Below are 18,563 nucleotides of genomic sequence, written 5' to 3'. Positions count from 1 at the left end.
AGGTGCCCATACACGGAACAATTACCGGGTGTGATGAGATGCGTGCATCCCATCGCACAATACAAAAAGTATGTGTGCACATACTTTTTGAACTAGCATTGCATCTAGTTCAAAATGCACTGTGCTTTAGCCCATCGCATGCATTTTATGGTCCAATCTAGTTAAAAATGCATGGTGCCTATCGCACCATGTGTGGGCACCTTTAGGCTGATCCTCTATGATGCACATCAGCGATGTTGGGCAGGTGGGATCATGGTGACCATCTGCCAAGTGTATGTTTTGGAGGTGTCCCTTATACATGATTGCCCATTCTACTAGATTGGTTAGCGCCTCTTGCATGTCGTGACACAGTGCCTCTATGAAGCAGGCATGCATAGTGTTCTATAACAAATTTTCCCTTTCATCCTGTTGGGGACACTAGGTATCGGGGAGGGTTTTGAGGAGCTTGGCTCATTATTTTTGAACTGCTAGTAAGATTTTCACCCCTTTCTGTGCCCCATATGCCAGCTCTAAGTTTTTTCCAAGTAACCTGTGAAGCCGCGCACTTTTTTATCGGTCTAACCCTGAAAGAATGCTTTTTTATCTTCTTCCCTGAGACTAAGCCCAAAAGGATACTTTGCACAATCTGCATCTTCGCCAGCCAGCCTGAAGATGGCTACACCACACACTGGAGACCTGGTTTGGCGGGAATGCGGGGCGGACGTTAACTCAAGCTGTGCAGTTCACACGGAGGCAGTGGGCCATCTCGGGGTGCTCTCAAGTATAGCGGGTGTCCCTTCTGCACACCAAAATGGGTTTGAGTTAATACCTGTCACTTTTTCCTCCTCTTTGCACAGAGCCTGCCAAAATAATTTCCCCCTCCTAAGAAGCTTTTAGCATTATTTTGCTATGACAGAATTGTGTTTTATCATTTTGTTAGTTTGTATTGTTTACTTATTATCCCCCTTTATAAAATGAAAAACCTTTTCACTTCTTAGAAAGTGTTTGACTTACAGTGTTTTATTTACTGTAATAAGTACAATCACTGTCTGCAAAGGACTCTCACTTCAAGAACCTAAAGTAAAAAGGGGCTACTGTGACTAGACATTTTGGCTGTTCTAAAGGTCCATACACACTGGTCGACTATGCCCAGCGTGTATGGACAGCGATGATAGATATCATCGCTGGGTGGAAAGCCGCTCGGTGCATATACACTGAGTGGCTTTCAACGGGGCTTTCACTGAGTGGCTTTCAACGGGGAGAGGACGGCTTTGCATAGCGCAGCGCTATGCAAAGCCGTCCTCAAAGCCGATCATCTGCCGGTATTACCATCAGATTGAACGGTAGCCGTGCTCATCGGCGGGCCATACACACTGGGTGGGTTTGAGCTGAAAGCCACTCAAACATTCTGAGCCTTTTTCTGTATCTAAATCTCAGAAACTGCACCTTCTCAGAAATGTATTCATCTATAGCAGAAGAATATCATGACAAATCTGATTTAAAGCGATCTTCCTATTTAGACTAGTATCTAGGGAATGTTTAAGAAGTTGAAGAATTAGTTTGAGCAACTTATACTGCTTGATTTAAGAGTCGGAGAAATCAAACTGTCCATTTTTTTTTTCATCACCTGAGTTGAAAGACTTTTTTTTTTAAGAGGCATAGGGGCAGATGTACTAACCCCCCCCCCCCCCTTAGTGCTTCTCCAATAACGGGTCCCGCTTCTCCTGCATAACGAGGAGAAGCAGGCACCCGTTATTTGCTAATGTATTAACCCTCTGCAAGCCGATAAGGAGCCGTTATGCCCAGTGTTAACGGCTATCCTTATCGGCTCCCCCGGTGTCCCGCGCATGCTCAGTGCGCTCCCCCCCTGTCCGGCTCTAATGGGCATGCGCGAGATCTCACAAAAAACGCTAGATCTCCTGCGCAGCCCGAGCCAGAAGCAGGGCTAGCGTTGTCCCCGCAGTGGGGGACAGGACAACGCTAGCCCTGAGCTGGCGAAGTGTCGAATTAACGCCTGGGTGGCTGTTAATACTTCGCCCCGGCCGCTAAACACTGGGGGGGGGGATTGCAGGGGGACAGCCCCGCCGAGTGTAACTCGGTGGGCTGTCACTAGCGCACATTAGGTGCGCTAGTAATACATTAGGAAAATCGTAATCCCCCCCCCCAGTTAACCAGCGTTAAGTGCATTTCTGCACTTAACGCTGGTTCATACATCTGCCCCATAGTGTCATCCAGATGAAATTCAGATACACCATAGATTAATGTCCTTTAATCTTTTGTGACAGGAAGGGGGAAATGGGGAGGGCCCTCCTATTGTGGACTCCTCAGGTGAGCACTACTATTCGAGTTTCTGGTGCTACAACCATATGAGAAAGTACAGATGTTAAATAAAGCTATTTTTATTGCTGCCAGTGGTCTCCAACCTTTTTTGGGGCGTGAGCTACTCGAGATAAAATAAACCCCCTGAAGAGCTACTAAAATAAAAAAGAAATCTGAATAATAATCGAAAAATTCCCTTTACACATAATTCCACACACTGTAATGCCCCTGACACATTATGCCACATACCGCAATGCCTCAGACACAATATACCACACACTGCAATGTCCAATAAGCTGCATACATACCCTGGAGGCAGAGGACAAGAGAAATTTGGCTAAAATAGGCTCTGCTTGAAGTTGGCATTCATTCCAATCCTTTCCGTTTTTTTTGCCTTTCCTGTTGTCCTTTCATCTGCTCCCAGAGATTGTCTTTTGTCATATCATATCTGAGATCACAAGAATTTACCAATCGTTTCATATGTAGATGATTTGCTGATCAAATGTCACACAGTTTTACATGATCATTTGTTTTTGGCTGGTCTATTACAGTCAAATAAATGTTTAGCAAAGTGAAGAAGACAAAACATCTTTAGCCTCAGACACACATTTTCTTGGGAATTGTGTATGATACAGTAACTCCACACACTTTTCTTTTGGACTAAAAATGTGTTCAGTCCATTATGTGTTTAGTTGCCATTCACCTACAGCATGTACAATTTCCAAATTTCATTTTAGGTATCTTTAGAAAGAGATTTTGACCAAATAGGACAGATCTCCATTTTGCTACTCCTTTCTGTGGTGGTTGCTAACAAATTACCTCAATGGGGGAAATCGTTTTTTTATCTGAGATTGTATTCTGGACACCACTGACTCCAGAGTCCAGGGATGAGGAGTAGTTGTCCTTTATGCTTTGCTTCAAGGTCTCTAAACTCTCACAAGCAAGGGTCCTAAAACATGTGAAGTATAGATGGATCAGGCAGTACAAGTGCCTCCAGATCTATTTTGTTCCTAGGAGAGTGATTACATGATGAGACATAAAGTACCAGCCAACTCCTAACTGCCACGTTTGGATGGTACTTTCTCACTCTCCAAGGCTTAGGGGGGTATTCAATGTCATGGTCACGGCAGTCGAGCTTGCTCGACCGCCGTGACCCAGTCCCGTTCTCGGTCAGCTCGACCGAGAACACGCAGGCGGGATTCAATGTCCTGCCTGCTGGGGAGCAAAAAAGGGGGCGTGGTCACGAGTTGCGGCCGGGAAGAGGCAAGCTGCAGCCGGCAGCTCGTCACTTCCCGGTTGTTACCGGCAGAACGAGCCAGACAGCTAGTGATGTCGGGCTCGTTCTGCCGAGATACCCTGCTCAATGCTGGCGGGGAAGATAGCATTGAATAGGGCCCGGCGGGCATCTCCCCGATAAGAGGTGCTCGCTGGAGATTGAATATCCCCCTTAGAATGTGTACCCCACAGTCTCCTTGGTTATTCTTGACTCTAAAAAGTGGATGGCCGTCAGAGCAGACTATTGCTCACTGGATTACGGAAGCCACTGTGCTGCCTACATTGCTGCTGGTGAACATGCAACTGCACCTCTTGGATGTTGTGGCATGGTGTCTTGGCTAAACAGTTGTGCGGTGCTACTTGGTTGTCCATTTAGGATTCTACAGATTTGACTCCTTTGCATACAGAGATACAAATTTCAGACTTAAGTTACCCATACACAGTGTGATGTGCACTGTGCGTCTTGAACTAGATGCCATGCGATCTAGTCCAAAATTATGAGCAGTGCATACTTTATGTGCAGTGCGATGAGATGTGCTCCGCCCATGGCACCTGTACATTGCACAAAAATCTAGAGACGTCCACTTTGAGTGTGAAGGTTTGCGCTCAGATGAGCAATACCCTCCATTAAGAATTTTCACATGCTTATCCTGTGCCCCTACATTTGTTGCCAAAAGGTGTTTGTTACTACTCTCCTATCAATCTGTTTTATTAATCCATATAATGAATACACACCCTTTTTTTGTTACTGTTTTGGATTTTTACTCTTCATTCTTGATTAATTTACAGTTATGGCCTCCTACAGGTTTATGAAAGTTGGAAATTGTTTGCTGTGTACCACAGGATGCAGAAGGAAGGCGGCAGACCACAAATAAGTGTTTGCAGATTGTACCCAATCCTAGTGGGGCATCCTCTAAACCAAGCATGTCCAAGCTACGGCCCTCCAGCTGTTGTGAAACTACACATCCCAGCATGTCTTGCAATAATTTTAGCTTTCCCTAATAACAAAACTGTGGCAAGCCATGACAGGACTTGTAGTTTCACAACAGCTGGAGGACCATCGTTTGGACATGCCTGCTCTAAACCCTATGGTTATCATGCTGCATTGAGCAGTATGGCTATACTTTCAATCTAGCTAGCAGATCAAAGCTGAAATAGACTTGCCTGCACAGTCTATCTCTACTTCTGATCTCCATGCCACTGGGCCGCCAATCGTGTTCGATTTGCGGCTAACACTGTGCGATTCAGGGTCACTTTCTATTCAGTTTGGACTATATAGTCCAAATTGAATAGAAAGTGACCCTGAATCGCACCGTGTACACTGCATTACTCATTTTTTTTTTGTTTTTTTTTGTTTTTTTACTAGAAGTACTAAAATTATATTTTGTACAGTCTGATAGCAACTCCTGTTAATGCATGTGGCAATATGTTTGAATGAAATAAAGGAACAATAATTGTGGCGATTCTAAATAAAGGCAACCTGTACAGTTCAATTCCTATTGTATCAAAAAAATCTCTTTTACCATCTGCACTATGGAACATACAGAATATATATTCTGTTTTCTTTAGTTTTTCACAGAGTATGGCCCGGACTATGTTTTGGAGATTACACCAAGCTGCCGGCCTGACCGTAATGATACTACAAGAGTTCAGGAGATCTTGGGATCAATCAAAGGTGAGTTTAGTGTTAACTTATATTTAAGTTCTTACTAATGAAGGGATAGTTAAGTTTTGCAGTTATTTATATACAGCAAAGTTGTTCCCAAACCGTTTAGCTTGATGCCATCCATAGTGTCAGCAGTTTTTTTGCAGCAGCAGCAGCAACACTCCCTAGACCGAAATTAAATGTTTTAACTTTATATCCCACTAATGGTGTGTACACATGGTGTGATTTTCGGCAATTTATACCATATGATTTTGACTATATAGTCAAAATCGTAAGGACGGTTAGCAAAAATTGCATTATGTTAAGGAGGCTTACGATACCGATGCACCGCCTTGGTATCGCAAGTAGAAATAGACTGTGCAGCACATTCTATTTCAATTAGATCGTAAGGAGGGCCATGCTGCTCCTCACCTTGATAAAGCTGAAGAATCACCAAAACGCATCAGTGTTTATGGTGTTGCTGCAGTGCCCGAGGTAACCCAACAAAGAACTAACAGCCTCGGTAACAAAACTAGCCCCTCTATCACTATTGGATTGGCACAGGACATCCAACTTGTTATAATCCACTAATGGATTGGCACAGGACATCCAACTTGTTATAATCCACTAAAAGGGACCTTCAACTTTCATTGATCGATATCCATTCTGGGAGGAATGCCACCTCTCTGAAGCCAGACACTACCAAGGTATCCCATTTACATCAAGTGGAGTCGTCATATACTTCATCCAAAAAAGGGACCACTCTGGAACGGACACTTTCCATACTGACCACTGTGGACTAAGGGTGACTATATACAGGGACTATATATATATATATATATATATATATATATATATATATATATATATATATATATATATATAATGTGTGTGTGTATGTATATATATGTGTGTGTGTGTATATATATATATATATATATATATATATTTTACTGTTTTTTTTCTTGTAGTATCATTTATTGCATAATAATATTTTTTATTGTACCAATTACATTTTATATATTTTGGAAATTCCCTGCACACTATATACTTAATCCAGCATAACCCTTTCCTTCTATTACTTGTTACATTGGGGCAGATGTATGAAGTAGCGTTAAGTGCAGATATGCACTTAACGCTAGTTAACTGGGGGGGGATTACGTTTACCCCAATGGGGTCGACTGTGCTGTGTAAATGGCTGCGGGATGGTTAGACAATGCACCACCATCCATTACTTGGTGTTGGACCATCCTGCGACACTCCTGAATTAGCACTGCAACAACCCTGGTGCCGTGTGCACTTTTTGGGAACCACTGATGCAGCCCATTTCAATCATACATAGCCTTCTGATTTTTTTGTGGGGGAATCTATGGAGTTTTTCCTAGTGAATGGATTTAATACAGTGATGGGTTACAGGCAGCCCAAGGGCTTTTTTTATCTTTGGTTTCAACTAAAGCCCCCAGTCCCTTCATGCTTTATATTCACATTTGCTTCTTATAGATTGTAACACTTATTTAAAATGCCTACTTATGGTTATTACTGATGTGCCTCTGATGTAAATGTACTGCTTTAATTTACCACTGAGGCTAAGGCCAGATTCAATTAAACCATGTTCATTTTCCAGCAAGATAAAGGCCAGTATTCATTGGCCGGGATCGCGGCTGGCAGCGAATCCTGTGTAGGATTCGCTGCACTTTTGCTGCTATTCTCCCTTCAGGGAGATTCACCCGGCAGCCGCCCATCCGCCCTATTCAACGCCTCAGTGGCTCTCTGCACCTGGCGGCAAATTTTAACCCCCCCCGGCGAATGCCGCGGGGAGCTGGGGGACAACTGCAGGCAGGGAGATGGAAGCTTCCCTGCCTGCGCCGGACACTGTGGGGGTGAAGGAGGGCTGGCTGGGACACAGGGAGAGCCACCCTAGAGCTGGCATGGGGCTGGGATAGGAGCCGCTGCGCTCACTGGTCCCGATCCTGCATATGTAATGAGCGGGACCAGAGTGCAGTGAATATATGAATTTTAATGAGCGGCTCCCGGCCCCCTTCTGGCGAATGTGTAAAAAAGATGACGAATGTAAAATGGAGAATCATGGCGAAAATCAATGGAGAAAGCAGTTCTCCATTTGAGCATTGAATACACTCTCTGCGAATTCCACTAAAAACCCCATTGAAAACCACCATTTGCAGCGAATTGGCTCCATTGAATAGGGCAAATTGTTTTTTTCTGACAGAAAATTCGCTGTTACACCGGCGAATTGCCAGATTCGCTGTAAAATACGGCCAATCTGAGGTATTGAATACTGCCCAAAGTAGATTTCTACTCGTACCTCAATAGACTGCGAGCAAAAACCTGCTTCTGTGTGTTAACACTTATGGATGCCATATTGGTTAGTGTGCTTAATTCAATATACTCCTTAGGATAATCTGTAACCCTTTTGCAGATTAGGGCCCTTATTCTGATCGGTGCGGTAATATCCGCGTGCGTTCGTGCCGCCGATGTTTTGTGTCTGCGCATGTGCAGAGGCGTCTCTGCGCATGTGCGAGCGGGGCGTACGGCCAAATTCCGCATGAAATGTGAACACTCCGAACAGGGGGTGGAGAGGGGCGTGAAGGGCTATTTGGGCTCATTACCATATGCATACGCCCCGCGTTTCAAGGGCGTTCCCATCCAAATGCTGGGTGTACGTATGGTAATGCGGCCGTGACGCACGTGTATGGGGCTGACATATGACATCGCCGGATGTCAGCTGCCCGCCCAGATCCCTGCTTTTGCACGGAAAAATGTCCGTGTGGTCTGAGGTTGCGGGAGCTGGTGGAGCACTCGGTCCTGCATTCGATGGTCTGCGACCATCGGATGATGGGGGAGGTTCCCTGAGATGGAGGCGTATTCCGTGAAAAATACACGTGCGGTCCGTTCGGCCAGCTTCTTACCGCGTACGGACGGAGTTGGCGATCCGTATGGAAGGCGGGGTTTCGCACACACGGTCCTGGCCGCATAATCGGATCCGGCCGCACCGATCAGAATAAGGGCCTAGGAGACATCCAATGCATAGCCTGAAACGTAGCACATTGTATAATTAAAAAGTGACTGTAGGGTACCATATAACATTGAATGAAAAGCTATATGAAATTAGAAAAATGGTGGCAAAACCATGTGAAAATGAGGCTGGTCATAGATGTGCAAAAGTCACCTCTTTTGTTGTAGTAGTTCAAAAATGTCTACCCATGTAACCACTGCTAATGGTGCGGTTACAGTACATGCTTAGAGGGCAATTAGCCTCCAAGTGCTGCACTTCAGGGTCTTTACAAATGTACATTTTAATAATCTAATTTTTACCCTTCTCATTCTTTTGCACTTCTCTCCCTTTCAAACAGGTAACTTGAAGCATGTGGTTTAACATGTTCCTGGTAGATGCAATATCTTCCTGCTTTCTGGACAAATTACTTGTACATACAAACTTGGTGCTTTTATGGATCGTTTTGAATATTAAAAATTGTTTACAAAAAATGTTTCTTTAATTTTCATTGTTTCCCCCTATAAAACTTTGTTCTTATCAGTCAGACAAGCAATTAGTATGATAGGCCAGCTGGCCACCTCAGAACACATACTAGAAAAAAGACAGGTTTTTAAAATGCAAAGCAATAAAAGGCTTCTGCTTGTGAGAAAACAGTGTAAATGAAAAAGGAGTTTGATTCATGAAGGGCCACATATTGGGAATTAGTCAGGCCATTTTGCATAACTGCTGTGGTCACACCACATTCAGTTAGTGTTATTTAGGTAGTTCGGAAGAATACATTTTAAGTAATGCAGATCTTGGATTTTTGAGGCATGTATTTTCAGACCAGAAAAGAAGTATGTACAGCTTTAGCCAGGATCATCCATCTTGCCATGCGTGCGCACATCATGGGTAAGATTAAATGCACAATGCACTTGGCTAAGACTATGCGCATATGCAATTAGCTAATACATTCCCTGGGAACCACTGGTGTGACAGTAATACGTACGTGTAGTTGAGTGCACATGCATGCTGATTGCGGGTGTTACTAGCTGCGTTCAAACTGACCTTGGCTACATGTTTGCTGGTGTATTTGATGAAAAAATTGCTAATATGGCATGGCTATTGTTTAACTTTTGGACTTTAGATCTGATCACATGTGTTTTGAGGTGCTATTGCTGCTGCTGCTTTATATGAAAGCAGCGGCGATAGCACTAATATGTTAATGCAGCAGGAGGCATCTGGTATGAGTAGACAGCCCCTGCTTGCATTAGTGATCCGGGTACTTGTTTCCTAGCACGGCCACACCGATTCAGATCGGGGTGGTCGTGTCGGAAAAATCGGGTCGATCGCATCGCATGCGATTTGGTCGCATGCGATGCGATCGACGCGACCGACCGATTTTTGACCCGATTTTTTTCATTGAATCCAATGTAAATTGGGTCCCTGGGACCCAATTTTACATTGGATTCAATGAAAAAAATTCCCAACCCCCCCAAATTTAAGCGCGTTAACCCCAGCCCACGATAGACGCCAACCCGAAGCGTGGCGAGCGCAGCGAGCCCGCGAGGGGCGGCGGTACGCGTCCTCCGACCTTTTCATGCCCTACTATCCACGTCGGCGTGGAGTGAGAATAGAATAGTGTGGCGAGCGCAGCGAGCCACCGAGCCCGAAGCGTGGCGAGCGCACGCGGATACCTTCACAGGTAAACGCGTCCCTTCGCGGGCTTCACAGGTGTCCGCGTCGCCACGGACACCTGTGAAGCCCGCGAAGGGACGCGTATAACTGTGAAGGTATCCGCGTCCCCTCGCGGGGCTCGCCACGCTTCGGGCTCGGTGGCTCGCTGCGCTCGCCACACTATTCTATTCTCACTCCACGCCGACGTGGATAGTAGGGCATGAAAAGGTCGGAGGACGCGTACCGCCGCCCCTCGCGGGCTCGCTGCGCTCGCCACGCTTCGGGTTGGCGTCTATCGTGGGGTGACGACGGGGACATCTATAATGTGAAATGGGTCATATTGGCCCATTTCACATTTTTTCACATTTTTACAGCATTTCAATGTTAAAAAATATTTTAACATTGAAGCCTATGCAAAAATCGGGTGCATCGCGTCGCATCGCGTCGGGACCAATGTTAATGGTCCCGACCGACGCGATGCCCCCGAAATTTTACCTTTCCCGACAAGATTTCAATGTTAAAATATTTTTTAACATTGAAGCCTATGGAAATATCGGGGGCATCGCGTCGGTCGCGTCGGGACCAATGTTAATGGTCCCGACCGACGCGATGCCCCCGATATTGTCTCCTAGCCGGCAAAATGGACCTGATTTCAAAAGAAATCGGGTCCATCGGGGGTAATCGTGTCCCTTAAGTAAGGGACACGATTACTTAAGATTGTGGCCGTGCTAGGAAACAAGTACCGTGATCCGTTATGTGTCTTTGGATCTCTTGCGATGGCTACATGATCTGCAAGCTGGCCAAAGATGCCAGGAAATCTCTTTTCCGACTGTGCTGATATTTCGAACATCGGAATATCAGAACTTACATTGAATAGGTTGAATGTAAATTTGTCTGGTAATTGTCAAAAAGTGCCAGTATGTTGTAAATATCAGCAGGATTTGAATACCCCCCTTAGGGGGTATAATTACTAAAGCTTCTAATAATGAAGAGTTTGCGTTGCCAACACCAAGAAATCAGATTCTGTCTTTAATTTCTCTATTGCAACCTTTAAAATATAGGATCTGATTGCTATGGGGGACATCACCTCTTCATTTTTAGAAGCTTTAGTAAATTTACCCAATAGTGCCTGATTCCGAGTTGTAAATACACCTGATGATTTATACAACTCTGATGTTTCCTGTTTAGAGCATGTGCAGGATCCACACTGAGCCAATTGTGTACTTCACAATTGCTCGCACATTTCATGTTTGTGGTAGAAGAGTTCTGGCGGTCAATGGCTTATGCAAAAGTATATGCAAACGAGCTTGAGAATTTGTATATGTAAGCAGCTGGCCTGGGAATGCACAGTGTGGTACATTAACTAATATTGAAGCTGAGGTGAGATGAATCCAGAAAAATTATTATTGCCAAGCAGTTTGATAAGATGCTACTATGTTACCATCTATATCTTGGTTCCAGTTTTCTATTTTAGAAATAGATCAAAACAAGCCTGCTAACAGATAGTATTGCCTTTTCACATCTCCTACAGTTACTTTTCCTAAGTTATCAATTAGTGCCTCAATATTCAGTTTTATTTTACTTGCTATTTATGAAAGAAAATTCTTCTCTAGAACCAGAAGAGCCCTGAGGTTCACTTAAGTTGAAAGATGAAGGTCAGTTATGGTGGACAGCAGGTTTATGTTTTAGAACAGGCATGTCCAACGTTGGCCCTCCAGATGTTGTGAAACTACGCATCCCAGCATGCTTTTGCTATTAGAGAATGCTAAAACTATTGCAAAGCATGCTGGTATGTGTAGTTTCAAAACATCAGGAGGGCCAACGTTGGACATGCCTGTTTTAGAATGAGGAGAAACCGCACAAGATGGCGACACAAAGTGCTGCTCCATTTTACTATAACTGTGCATCTATGGCACCAGTAGCTGATCTATTACTGGCAGGTGGTAGTATGTCTGCCTTTGAATGGCCGCACTCACTTTCCTCACCACCTACTTCATTTAGAAAGTGTTTCATACCCGTTTTAGAGTTCAAGCTCATTTTCTATGTTTCATTTTTTATGTTAAGTGATTCCCCTCAGTGTAGGATGCTGTGTAATATCAGTGCTTTATAGATGATGATACTGGAATAATGTTTGGGGATTAGCCTGGCAACCTTAAGTAGACTATTTTTCAGCTCAACAATTGATACACATGTATACATTACTAATGTTCATTCATTCTGCACCTTTCAAAATCAGTGCAGTTCCTCTATCCTGCCTAGGATGTCACTGTCTGCTGTGGTGCTTCTAGTACTGTCTGGTCTGCATCTCAAAACAAATAAAAGACAAATTGGTGTATTCAATGCTGCTGGCAAGCTGTGACAGTGAGCAGCGCTGCCTGATCGCTGTCACCGCTCACAGGGTCAGCATTCAACTGACCCCACTGTATACGCTGCTTCCCCCTCACTCCGTTTTTTGGAGCGAAGGAGGAGATGGTGTATACGGCCAGTGAAACAACGAGACTCAGGACTTAATGCAGCGGGCTTCCCTACATTAGCTGCGAGCCTCACTGTTTGGGGGATGGATTTCCCTGCTGCGTTTAATTGGGTGTGCGGTCGGCGCAGGGGTTAAACCGCAAGGATCACTTGTTTTCTGCGGTCTCCTCCATTTAACCCCCTTACCGGCCGCATTAAATACATCCCAAAAGATTTGCATATATTTTCAAAGTTGCACAGAGCTTGAATTGTATTGTGTTCGGTGCCTTGTAGCACTTGAAATGCTGTTTTCTTCCAATGCTTTGTTATTTAACTGTATTTGTTACTGTTTTTATTTATAATTGTATTTGATATACAGTACACTCTATACAGTAGTGGTAGGTAACCTCATTCCAGTGATACAAGCTGTAACAAAGCCATTTTGTTAATAAAGTAGGAAAGTTATTTTGGCCACTGACAAATCCTAGATAGCGGTCTGTGACCCATTCATGGAATTACGATATAATAATTTTAAATAGGTCTCCATTTGCCCTTTGCCTGAATTTAAATCATACAAGAAAGAATAGAAATCATGTATTTATAGACGCCCATACACAGTACAATATTTTCATGTATTTTAAAGTAGATCGCATCGCACGCAAATAGCATGCGATGCGATATGAAGCTAGTCCACAAAGCACGGGCTGCATAGACTTTGTGCTGTGCGATGGGATTTACATGGTAGAGCGCACCCTTGCACCGTGTATGGGCACCTTATGGCCTTTCCACAAATCCTTGCACTGAATTCCGAATGCTAACTTATGTTACTACTAATAAACTACAAAATCTTTACAATATGGCTTATTTGTCAGCTTAACCCAGTAGCTGAAGGAAAGTCCACTAGTGTCTATCTCGGAGCTATGGAACAGTCTGCTCTTATTATGGAAACAACTGCTGTTCCCAGAGCCAAGATAATATTGCCGTTGGCACTAAAACTAGAACCAATCTGCTTCATTTCAGGCTGACCTAGAGTGATAACCCAACAAAATATCTTTTTTTTTTTCCTTTTTAATTAACCTCAGACAATTTACCCTTTGTTCTGGAACCTGGGAGAACTAGCAAGAGGGGAGGGCTGTGCTTCCCAGCTGCGTATATATTTATATTTTTTCTAACAGCAGCAAACAATTAGTCTTTTAATTTCCTTACTTCCCTACTCATAAGTCTAACCTTACACACTGAGCCTGTTCCTGACAGTGCTGTCTGACCACCCTTTTTTATTAATTAAACATTAAACAGAACTGCCCACCTGTAGCATTGAACAGACTGCAAGTGTACATAGCCTCTATTTTCCTATCAGATGATCAAACTTCACTTAGAAGAAACCATTGCAACCTTACTCCACTTCAGGTTTTACACCAGACTACTGAGTAAACCCAGCTCTACCAAATTGGTTTGGTTACCGTAGAGAAACGCTCTTGTACATCTGGTTTGTGTTTGAAAAGACACAGCAGAAATGAACTTCAACAGACATTCACTGTAACAATGAAAGGAAATACTTTATTAATCACATGTCTGTTTATTAATGCCAAAACAATCCTCTTGTGAAGGTATATTTTTTATTATTTCTTGGATTTTTTAAATAAGCATTAACTGCAGCTGTTAATTTTTTCCAACCGATATTGTAAGGTAAGTAGTGTTATAATTTTTTTCTTTATGTCAAATGTTTAGCATAGCTGGCATTTATCATACTGTAGTGTTCATTTAATACTTTATATTTTCTTCATCTTAACTTCTAAACTAAAGGCAATTATGAATTGTTTTTAATCGAAATAATTTTCCCAGATTTAACTTTATTTCCGAAGAGTTCTTCTGTTTATAGATAATATTGTTAATACTGTGTTATCCAGATAATTTAAAGTTAGATCATCTTCGTGTGTCTGATACAGAATGTTAGTTGCTTTTATGTGCTCCAGAATATCAAGAGCTAGGAACAGTGGTAGATTTGGTCTGTGGTGCTTTATTTTAACTTCTAAAATGTATCTGAATGTCTTTAAGCTGCTTCTTTTCTTTCTGCCTACCACAAGCTATTCTGTTACCTTGCAGTTTTACACAGGTAGTTTCCAAATCATTCTAAATAAGATACATTCATTCGTGCTAATCACCTAAAGCAAAATCTCAATTTGGAAAAAGAAAATTCTGAATAGGTGAATTTTGTTTTGAAATCTTGTACAATCTTTGGAAATCTTAATGCATCTGTGAATCAGGTTCTCCTTCCTTTTTTTTTTTTTTTCTTTTTTTTTTTCCTTTGATTACAAAACACTGGCCATATAAGCACAGTGAAATTGTATCCTGTCTTGAATTAATATTTCTACTAGTCTATTCTATTAAAAGGTGCTATATGGCTATTGCATGTTTTTTTACATTGCTAATAGTAATCCACAAATTACAGACAGTTAATTTATGTACCTACTGAAGCAAACACGTATTCCACTTTGTGCAGACATTTTCAGTATATAATATCTGTTTTATGCAGCTCTCACTGTTGGTCTAATACTTGTTTTTAGGGTTATAGAAACACATTTCCAGACATTTTTTTTTAAAAACAAATGAGTAGTGAAATTAGTGGGGGTAATCATTGTTTGTGCATGGATGTGTCTATAATAATATCAACACCTTTTAAGCTGTGAAGTATTTATGGTGTTGGTTATGTAGCATATGGGTTAAAAACATGGCACAGGGCAGGAAGGGCCCTCATAAAATTGCTGTTTAAAGCCATGTGTGTAAGGAAATAATGTTTCATCTGATCCTATTGTGTTCCTAATCCTGTACCCATGTAAACATTGATTTTAAAAGACAGGAAACTATATTTCTGTTTAAACAGCTGGATAACATTGTAACATGATCACTCACTGACTATGGGGGAGGAGCTGAGCTTCTTAAAACTTTGGGCTTGTTCCCTAACCCATTGTGTGCTGCTTACTGGGAACATTCGTTATAATTGTGTTTAACTGCAAAAACTTTATTTAAAAAAAAATATATGTATGGTAACTTCCACAGTGAATGCAACAGGTTGTAGCCTGTGGGAGCAGACACCCACCTGCTAGGCTTGTACACATAGGGGGGAATTTACTAAGATGGGAGTTCTATTTCAGATGGGATGTTGCTATGGGCAACTAATCAGATATCATCTATTATATTCAAGAAGGTGCTAAATAAGTAGATTCTTATTGCTTGCCCATAGCAATATCCCATGTGAAATAGAAATCCCATTTTAGTAAATTTCTTCCATAGGATTTTTGTATTTTTCAGCAGCATATAGTTTCTCTACAGTGACTTGTGACACTAGCTTAGTTTGCAGTATTTTGGTAAGTGCCTTGTGTTCTAATCCACAAAAGTATCCATAATGCAGACCTTTTTTTAAAATGGGGATCATCCATTTTGTAACCCAAAAGGTCTATTGCTCCCCATACACAGTCCATTTTTGAGGTCCGTTCTGTACTTTTAAAGTACACATCGTATCGCATCCCTTGTGCATGCATTGTGCATGCACTGCGATCCGATACGAAGTGTACCTAGTACAAAAAGTATGTGTAGCACATACTTTTTGTACCGTACTATGTGATGCGTGGGAGCGAGCATCGCATAGTACAGAACGGAGCCGGCAAAAACGGAGCGTCTATGGGCTCCTTATTTAATGAAAAATACCTGGCCCATATTCACAGCACCATGGCACTGATTGGCCCTTCTGAAATCAATGGGCAGGGTGGGCTTTTGATCACTCTTTCCTTTTAAGTAGCAGAATTATTGAAAACTCAGTCCATTGCATGCCTAAAAATCCTACCAATTCAGTAGTACAATGTCTTCATGTCTTTGCCTAGCCTGTCCTTGCAGTTTCACTTGGCTGCCACCTACAGGAGGCAGCAAATTCCTCAGACTTCCTTCTACATAGCTACATGGTCAGCTTCTGTCTAGTAACCTCCAGTTCTCTGGGGCATACCTCTTGTCCATCACATTGGTCCCTGATTCCTTTAGGGCATGTACAGTAGCTCTTTATTGATCTTTATAGTGAGATGTAGATTATATACATTAGGTGCCTGAAAAGGTGGCAAGTAAGTGCTACATAGTCTGTAATTACATGATTTAAAAATAAAGTGGAGCCATACAGGTCATCAGAAAGGACTTTTAATGCAAACAAGTACGTAGTTGACAAACAAAGAGAATACTGTTTAGAGCGCTTGTCAGAGTTGGTTACTCAGATCAAAAGGGACTAGTCAGGCCCCTTGATAAATGCAAAAAGGTAAAGAAAGTTTTGCAACGCTCATACATTTTAATGATTCAACCATATAACATATTAAAAATACATATATATTTAATATATAATGCCTGAAATACAATAAAATAAAAAAAATGGTGACCTGTTAATATATTGTATAAACCTGCTCTGGTCAATTTCAGCACGATTGGAAGAGTGAGATTGAGGGATCGCTGGAGTCCAATGAGTAGTCCCAATCTGTCGCTGGAGGTGTTCCAGTCCTATTGAGTTACTTGCTGGTTTGTGGGGATCCTCTCTATTGTGCGTACCAACTAGCCAGGGCATTTAAACCTGGATCTGAGCCCCACACCTGCTAATTCTTCTGGACTTTTGCCATCCCATTTCTACAACCTGGAGCACTTTATTTCACAAGCACGGATCCCCACAAACCAGCAAGTCCTCAATAGGACTGGGACACCTCTGGCGACAGATTGGGACTACTCATTGGGCTCCAGCGATCCCTCAATCTCACTCTTCCAATCGTGCTGAAATTGACCAGAGCAGGTTATACAATATATTGACAGGTCCCCATTTTTTTATTTCATGCATTATATATTAAATATATATTTTAATGTTATATGGTTGAATCATTAAAATATATGAGAAGAACGTACTTGATTTATCATTTCAATGGTACCATCCCTGTCATTGCCAACTAATGTCGCATTTACAGTAATGAATAGTGAACACACTGTTGTATTTGGCCTCAACGACAACCTTTTCCTAGTTCAATCCAGTAGCATTGCTAAAGGTCCCAAGATAACGATGATGCAGATAATGCAGATAACTATGGCCAGTATATTGCAACTTGAGGTTAAAGTTACTTTGTCATGCCTTCAATTTAATTTCATTCCATGCCTTATATATATGTCCTAGTTTCAATACCCCAGTATTACCAATTCTTGTGAAACCTAGGATTTGGCGGCTGAAAAGTACCAGCGACCAGATGGCATATGGTCCTTTTGCATGAGATCCCAGCCAAGCCTGCCCGGCTCAGAAGCAATCCAAAAGGCTTGTGCGACTCGCAGGCTCCTGTGCGATGCCTACAGGACCGCGTATTGGTGTCAGACCTGATGTCAGTCACCTGCAGTTTGGTCTTTTCCTGCAATCACAGGAAAATAGCCCAAATTGCAGATGATTTGCGTAATGTATGATGACCTTTAGAGTTAATTTTTGTCAGCCAAATTACCTACCAAAGTATTTTGGGAGGAAACCGTTTACCCGGAGGAAACCCATTCAAGCACAGGGAGAGTATACAAACTCCACACATCGAAGGCCATGGTGGGAATAAAAACCATAAACTCACTTGTCTGAGGCAGCAGTGCTAACCATGACACCAACAGTACTGTGCTGGTACTGAAAATGAGTGGGACGCACAAGGTGTAGCTTAAGCAGCCCATACACGCTGCTTTGTGGGCGTGCTTTCCGTGCTGTACTAGCACGGATCGCATTGCATTGCATTGCATGTGCTTCCGTTGTGCATGCAATTCGATGCAATGTGATGAAACCTGCTTGCACATACTTTTTGTACTTAGGTTTCATCGCATTGCATGCACAACGGATGCACATGCAATGCAATGTGATCGGTGCTAGTACAGCACGGAAAGCACGCCCACAAAGCAGCGTGTATGGGCTGCTTGAGAGCTATTAACAATCTACATAGGTATGTGTTATTGAGGCTTTGGCTGCTTTTTATTCTTCAGCCTCCAAATTGCTGCAGGAGTTTCCGTTATGTAATATTTGTATTCCTTTTGCAAAAACAATGTGCCTGGCTTTCCTCGGTCCTTCATCACTTGTCTGGCATCTCCTCCTTTCCTCTACACTTTCTTTTTCTGTACCTTTCTTTCTTCTATCTTCCATATCTGCACTTCCTGCTGCATTGCCTTATGGAATTGTAAGGCAAATTCCCTTGT

At 42.6% G+C, this 18,563-nt stretch overlaps 1 protein-coding gene and 1 long non-coding RNA gene across 5 annotated transcripts in view; both read left to right on the top strand.

The window, feature by feature from the left end:
* The window catches only part of HDAC8 (histone deacetylase 8), a 206,189-nt gene that overhangs the window by 110,135 nt on the left and 77,491 nt on the right, over positions 1 to 18,563 (top strand). For 2 of the 4 annotated variants that reach the window (XM_083159074.1, XM_083159072.1), the window contains one exon: positions 5,143 to 5,248. In XM_083159074.1, the coding sequence (XP_083015200.1) occupies positions 5,143 to 5,248 (106 nt within the window). Of the gene's footprint in view, positions 1 to 5,142; positions 5,249 to 8,589; positions 8,742 to 18,563 lie in introns of those variants that run through there. The other 2 variants (XR_014460670.1, XM_083159073.1) reach the window with 2 other exon arrangements.
* Positions 13,287 to 18,563, top strand: part of LOC146035554 (uncharacterized) — a 63,351-nt gene continuing 58,074 nt past the window's right edge. Inside the window, exon 1 of the long non-coding RNA XR_014460672.1 lies at positions 13,287 to 14,024. This is a non-coding gene — a long non-coding RNA (uncharacterized LOC146035554). The remainder of the gene's footprint in view (positions 14,025 to 18,563) is intronic.

Source organism: Crinia signifera, chromosome 9, assembly GCF_055691185.1.
Source record: "Crinia signifera chromosome 9, ASM5569118v1, whole genome shotgun sequence".
NCBI lineage: Eukaryota > Metazoa > Chordata > Amphibia > Anura > Myobatrachidae > Crinia > Crinia signifera.
The sequence above is the reverse complement of the archived record's forward strand: the minus strand, read 5'-3'. Positions and strand labels throughout refer to the sequence as shown.